The 7,110-nt window shown below is 31.0% G+C and overlaps 1 protein-coding gene across 1 annotated transcript in view; it reads right to left on the reverse strand.

Annotated features, from left to right (window-relative positions):
* LOC145246748 (uncharacterized) overlaps positions 1 to 5,926 on the reverse strand; it is a 208,495-nt gene extending 202,569 nt beyond the window's left edge. Inside the window, exon 1 of the mRNA XM_080108514.1 lies at positions 3,803 to 5,926. Coding sequence (XP_079964640.1) covers positions 3,803 to 4,472 — 670 coding nt within the window. The 5' untranslated portion in view covers positions 4,473 to 5,926. The remainder of the gene's footprint in view (positions 1 to 3,802) is intronic.
* Between the last annotated feature and the right edge of the window lie 1,184 nt (positions 5,927 to 7,110).

A 7,110-nucleotide genomic window follows, 5' to 3' on the forward strand; every position in this document is an offset into this window, starting at 1 on the left:
ATATTAATAGTATCACTTGAATATATATATATATATATATGTGTGTGTGTGTGTGTGTGTGTGTGTGTGTGCGTGTGTGTGTGTATGTGTGTGTATGTGTGTGGGGGGTGTATTATAACCAAGCATAATGGTTGTTTTTGCCTTTGATTGCTTGTAACATGTAAATGAACGTATACTAATTCATTAAATTCATCTACCCGTAATATACATTTTTTGGAAATATATATATATATATATATATATATATATATATATATATATATATATATATATATATATATATATATACTGTGTGGTGTTTTGAAGAAAGGACCCCAGCGAAGTGCTCAATTATATATAAAAATAATACAAGTACATGATAATTATTTTAAAACTGTCATAGAAGGTCAGAAATACATCAGTACTGTCTGTTTCAAATTCGATATAAGGGGGCCAGTTTATGGGCGAAAAAATATCAAATTCTCCTCAGCCTTACAGGAAATGGCGACCGCACGTTCTTGTTTGTTTTGTTTAAATCACGATTTATTTATATATTATTTTTTATGTCTCTATCTATTTTTATAGGTTGCCAGGTTCAATAAACTTATAGGTTTCCAAATATATTGCACCGATTTAAATTTAATGAGTTTTGTTTATTTGAATTCTAATTTTTGTCGTTTTTTACCAGGGGAGATTACTCTTAAAATTTCTATTTTAAAAAATTAGGGAATTTATTGTGCCCGTTCACTTTTATTTTTTTACACGCGTATGCACACATGACACTGCACATTTTTATACGAATACATTGGTGAACATCTATAGTATTTTTGTTTTATTCCTATATATGTTAAAAATTTTGGGATAATATATTCTAAGAACCCATTTATAATTTAATTATTTTACTTAAATATGATTATTTATCTTAAAATCTTTTTAAAATAACAAAAATAAATATACTCCGTATACGTCCATGCATACATAAACTTTTTTATGATATTAGTTTAATTTTTTTTTTATTCCATATATTTTCACATGCCATAGGTTTGTATACGTACACATACGCACAAACGTATATATTTACAAAAAATATATCTGTATGCATAAGCACGCCTCTATCCAAGAAATATTATGCACATATAAATCTTTTTTAAATTTTTATAAGTTCACCCACACGCACATATATGTGTGTCTCTGTGTGTGTATTATATTGATATTTTTCATTTAATAATAAAATTTTGGAAGAAAATTTATTAATATTTTATATTATGAGGATCTATTCATAATTCTATTTTTAGATGTTTTTATTTAAAATCAAAACCTAAAATTTTACGTTGGAATTTTGAAATGTATTATGAATTAAATTAACATATATAGGTTGTAAGTCTATTATAGTTTTTAGTTTTTTAGTAATTAGGAACTAAGATGACACCAATTTTATTCTAGCGACTGGAAGTAAAATTTTTAGTAAATAAAATTTGTGACACTTAAAACTGGATTTATTTTTATCTAATTTTATAAATTATGCGCGTTTGCTACATTGTTTTATCTATATGGCTGCTACCTTATTACAATAAATTTTAATTATTGTTTGCGCGGTAAGGATTTTATCTTGAATTTCCTTTGATTATATTTAGGTGATTTTTGTATCTACCGTCTGGTTTTCCAAGTTTGTCAAGGGTTGTTATCTTCTGTATATGCACTCTTTTAAGCACTCACTTCGTATATTTAAACAGTAAAAATTAATAATAATAATAATAATAATAATAATAATAAATAATATCAATATATATATATATATATATATATATATATATAACTACTTCATTTACTCACATAAAATTAATATACGAAAGTATAAATTTGTGCGTAAACTTTAAGTATTTACTTCAAAAGTGCTCAATACGCAGGTAGAGCTAGTTAGTAATTTATAAAATATATATGGCGACTAAGCTACACTGAATATTCCGCGTTTCATCCACTCTAGGACTCTTCAGTCTTACTTACTTACTATATATATGCATATATATATATATATATATATATATATATATATATATATATATATATATATATATATGTTAATTGCGATCTAGCAAAAAAACAACACTATCCGATGAAAAACAAATATAAACAAAGACTGAAGAAAAATTGATATTTTCCACCATAATCTAAATCTATTTATATCAGATTTGAAGCCGATGGTACCGATATTTTTTTTTTTTTACTTCTGTAACATTTTAAACATATATCTATATAAATACACATATATACACATACACACAAGCACATACAAATAAGTGAAGCCAGCAACACTTATTTTTGTAATATATATTTTGTTTATTTGATATTTTGATTTAAGTTTGTCAATTATTATTACAAGTTTTAATGTTTATGGAGTGTTTCGAGCGATTTTACGCTCTCATCAGATATTTTGTGATGTAAGATTGCTTGGAGAATCTATTCCGACAGTTGATATTCCTCTCGCAAAGTGGGGAGATTAACACTTGGAATAGTTGCAAACCAACTTCCACCATAAAATACCCGATGAGGGTGTATAATTCGCTCAGAACGGGTAAAATGAAAATGAAAATGAAAATACTTAATAGAAAGTCTTCGTGGCTACCTAAAGCATGTATATATATATATATATATATATATATATATATATATATATATATATATATATATATATAACTATTTAATTTACTCACATAAAATTAATATACGAAAGTATAGATTTATGCGTAAACTTTAAGTATTTACTTCAAAAGTGCTCAATACGTAGGTAGAGCTAGTTAGTAATTTATAAAATATATATGGCGATTAAGCTACACTGAATATTCCGCGTTTCATCCACTATTTTATAAATTACTACTACTATATATATATACATATATATATATATATATATATATATATATATATATATATATATATATATATATATATATATATACCATCATATGTATATATACATACGAGTATATAAACAGGCATGTATATATACAAATATATATAGATACAGACACATATATGCAAATTTTCACATACATGTATGTTTATATACATATATACACATGTACATGTTTGTATATATATATATATATATATATATATATATATATATATATATATAGAGAGAGAGAGAGAGAGAGAGAGAGAGAGAGAGATATGATAGAGAAAGAGAGAGATTTCTAATTTTTGTGAAGTCGGATGCTTAAAATATGTTTGCGATTTCAAATATCACGACGTGTTTATCTGTATTATTAAGGTTAACTAGACACCCGCCTAGGAAGCCAACAAAATGGGCAGTTGTTAAACCTCTCTGTTTTGTTTTTGTTTTGATTTTTAGTGTTAACACAAAAACCTTTCTTGTGTTAAATGACGTTGAAAGTAATTCTTTGAACTTCTAATGCGACGTGTTAATTTACTATTTATGAAACAAACAAATAACATCAAGTCTCTGACATTACACTGCGTACATTGTTGCTGTTTCGTTTATACTCCTGTTCGTCTGGGTATTACCGTTATTAAATGAACAGTTAATTATTTTACAGAGCTGGGTGTATAGAAAATTCACAAACGAGACTCGTTAATGATACAAACCTTTTGTTCAGTAAGGGGACCGTCTGTAGCAGATGTCGCTTTAATCTAAATAAATTTTATTTAGTTAATTATACGTAACCAGGTCGTGAAATTCACGAATGCCGATGAAACATGCTGAAAATCCCAAAGAAACTTGAAACGGTGAGTTAATACGACATCGGTACTTCTTGCAAATGTTGTTGAATGTAAACACCAAAACACCTCGGTTGTCACTTACCTGAATAGTCCATCATCCGCGGCATAAACATTCCGTTTCTGGCGAGCCAGTCGTATGAGACGCCCTGCATTTGGGCGAGTTTGAACGCCTGTTCGGTCGGCGTGTGGAAGGCGCTTCCGGGCAAAAACGGCAAACCGGCGTGTCCTCCGGACCCGGAATGTCCATTGTAGGCGGCGAACAACTGCTGTCCGCCATGGAATAGTCCAGACAAGGGCAGGTGGGCCTGGAAGACACCGGCCGCGGCGTGCTGTAAGTTCAACAGGCCGGGTTTCGGCACAAAACTCATGGTCGACGTCATTGGAGGGGAAACACTTGTGTCGGGACTGACCGGCGGCGAGAGGCGACTGCCACTCGAACTCGACGAAGAAGGACGAGGCGAATTGCCCCCAGATAATGTACCGACATTGTTGATTAGACTAGGACGGTTGACTGTATTGTGCCCTTGGTGGAGGGGACTCGTGCGAGCGTTGCTGTTGCTATTGACGCTACCGGCGATGATGATGCTGTTGTTATGGTGGTGATGATGATGGTGATGAAGATGACTGTTGTTATTATTGTTGTTATTTGTTGTCGTTGTGTTGTTGTTTTTCAAAATCGTAGGACACTGGGATTTCGTATGCGGTTCCTTTGCCAGAAGGGCATCAATACTAAATGACTTCGTTGATTCCATTTTTGGGCTTTGGGTGTTGGTTCTCTGTTTTCTTATCCAGTAAAAAAAATCCTCGAATTCTATAAATAAATATCACAGAACCGCCACACAAATATTTATTAAACTCACAATATACAAATCGACTTCATGTTTGATTTAAATAAAAACAAACAAACAAAAAACAAAACAAAGAATATATTTACTAATAATGAAAGTGAATAGTAGGGTAGCCTGTTTTACTTGTGGCTATCTAAAACTCGTGTGCGTGTGGTCTGATGGGTGACATAATTTGACCAATTATAGGGGTAAGGTAGTGTAAGCGATGCAAAATATAAAATATTGCTTATTTCATTATGCGAGGAGATCAAATATATTTGTGGCTTTACTTAGAATGTATGTTCCCTCTTGAGGTAATTTAAGGGTTACTCGACTATATATTATACCATTCATATCAGTTGGAACATAATAAAAATAGCATTAATCACTGATATTTACTAAGGTGACTAGTATTAACATATGTATAATGTTGCTACTATTATTTTGTTATATTATTATGGTTAATTACTGTGGATTGCGGGGACATTTCTTCCATTTTTTTAACACCATGTTTACATTTTGTTGTTTTTGCTTATATATGTGCTATTTGTTGATGTTTGGTAAATTTGGATGAAAGGTGGTTCTTTTCTATATATTTTTTTTTTGAAAGACCAGGATATTCCACAGAAATCGTCGTAGAATACTTCAAAGTGGATTTGTATGGCGATGTAGAATTTTTTTTTCTTTAAATCCGAAAATGTTTACAGAAGAAATGAAATTCCTGACATATTCCTTCAGAGTCAAATTAATAACAAAATATTTCGTTTCGTCTCACCTTTCCGAAACTGATTTTTAGCGAGATCCATTCCGTGTAAAATGTCCGAAGAGGAAGATCCGATAAAAAACGGTAAAATTGGTGAATCATTCGAACTGATCTTTCAAGTCAAAGAAATGAAAGAATTTTAAAGAATTGGCAAAAGTTGTTTTATTTTCGATATAATTAATCGACGAATAAGTAATTAATTCTAAAATAAAAAAAGAAAACGACTCTTTTGATGAAAAATCCGAAATGTTGTCGTTTATTTTTTTGTTTTGATTTTTTTTTTTTCTTTTTAAAAATGTTTTTTTTCCGGATTACATAAAGATATTTTGATAATAGATATTCTTCGATGGTGATTTATCAGACTGAACCAAGCAAGGGCTTCGATTGTTAAAGTCTGTAAAAAATTAAGAGACAAAATTGGCATCTGAATGCATGCAAGATTGAATGCAAAAGAGAGAAAGAGAGTGGGGAGGGAACAGAGAGAGGGGGAGGGAAGAGAGTAGGAGAGAGAATAGTCCGTGTATCTGTTTGGCAAGAGCGGAAACAAAATCACATCTGATAGCTTTCAATTTTCACTCATTCTATCGCTTTACGCTGATTGGTCGACGTCGATCAATGGTTCACGTTCCTCCTCCCCTTCATTTTTTCTGTTGAACCCATCTCCCCCTCTCTCGCTCTCTCTCTCTTTCTCTCTCTCTCTCTCTCTCTCTCTCTCTCTCTCTGACATTCCCTGCACGCGCGTGTACCTATTTTCTGTCTTTCTTTTCCACTTTGCAAAAAGGCGGAGGCAACCATATCAGCAGCAGCAGCAGCAGCAGCAGCGACGAACTTTACGGACAAGTAAGAGTGATGGGTGTAGTCAGGGCGTGGTGGTGAGTGCGACGATTTTGGCCTCACCCACTTCACCCTGGGTAGACTGCTGGGGTGGAGTTTATTTTAGTGTTATACAATCATTAATTACTTCGTGGATTTTAGGTTAAATTTTCCGGTCAATATGAAGTACAAATTGTTAAATATTTTTATGGACTCCCACCGAGGAAGTAGAAACAAGAATACAGACACATAACATTGTTGACCGCTTTTGTAGATGATGATGATGATGAGGAGGATGATCCGTATCAACTCGCCCGTAGGTAGAATGGAACTGTAGGTAGCACATCCTACAAATTTGCAACAATATATATATATATATATATATATATATATATATATAGAGAGAGAGAGAGAGAGAGAGAGAGAGAGAGAGAGAGGTGGGGGTGAGACGAAACGGAAGACACACACACACACACACACACATATATATATATCATCATCATCATCATAATCAGATTCAGCCACTCCGGTGAGTCGTGGACGACGAAACACTTGTCAGTGGATAATTATATTTTAAAAACAATATATATGTCGCTCTCCATGTTGGTTAGAGGGAAAATTGTTCCCAACTCGCATTTAAGTAAAAATGCACTTTCATAAATATTTGAATTCATTCTAAACGTATCGCAAAAACAAAAACAAATAACACACACACACACATATATGTATATATATATATATATATATATATATATATATATATATATATATATATATATATGTATATATATATATATATATAAATATATATATATATATATATATATAAATATATATATATAAATATATATATATAAATATATATATATATATAAATATATATATATATAAATATATATATATATATATATATATATATATATATATATATATATATATATATATATATAGAGAGAGAGAGAGAGAGAGAGAGAGAGATGTTGTTTT

This window comes from Euprymna scolopes, chromosome 24 (genome assembly GCF_053919585.1).
Source record: "Euprymna scolopes isolate OS-2025 chromosome 24, ASM5391958v1, whole genome shotgun sequence".
NCBI classification, from domain to species: Eukaryota; Metazoa; Mollusca; class Cephalopoda; order Sepiida; family Sepiolidae; genus Euprymna; species Euprymna scolopes.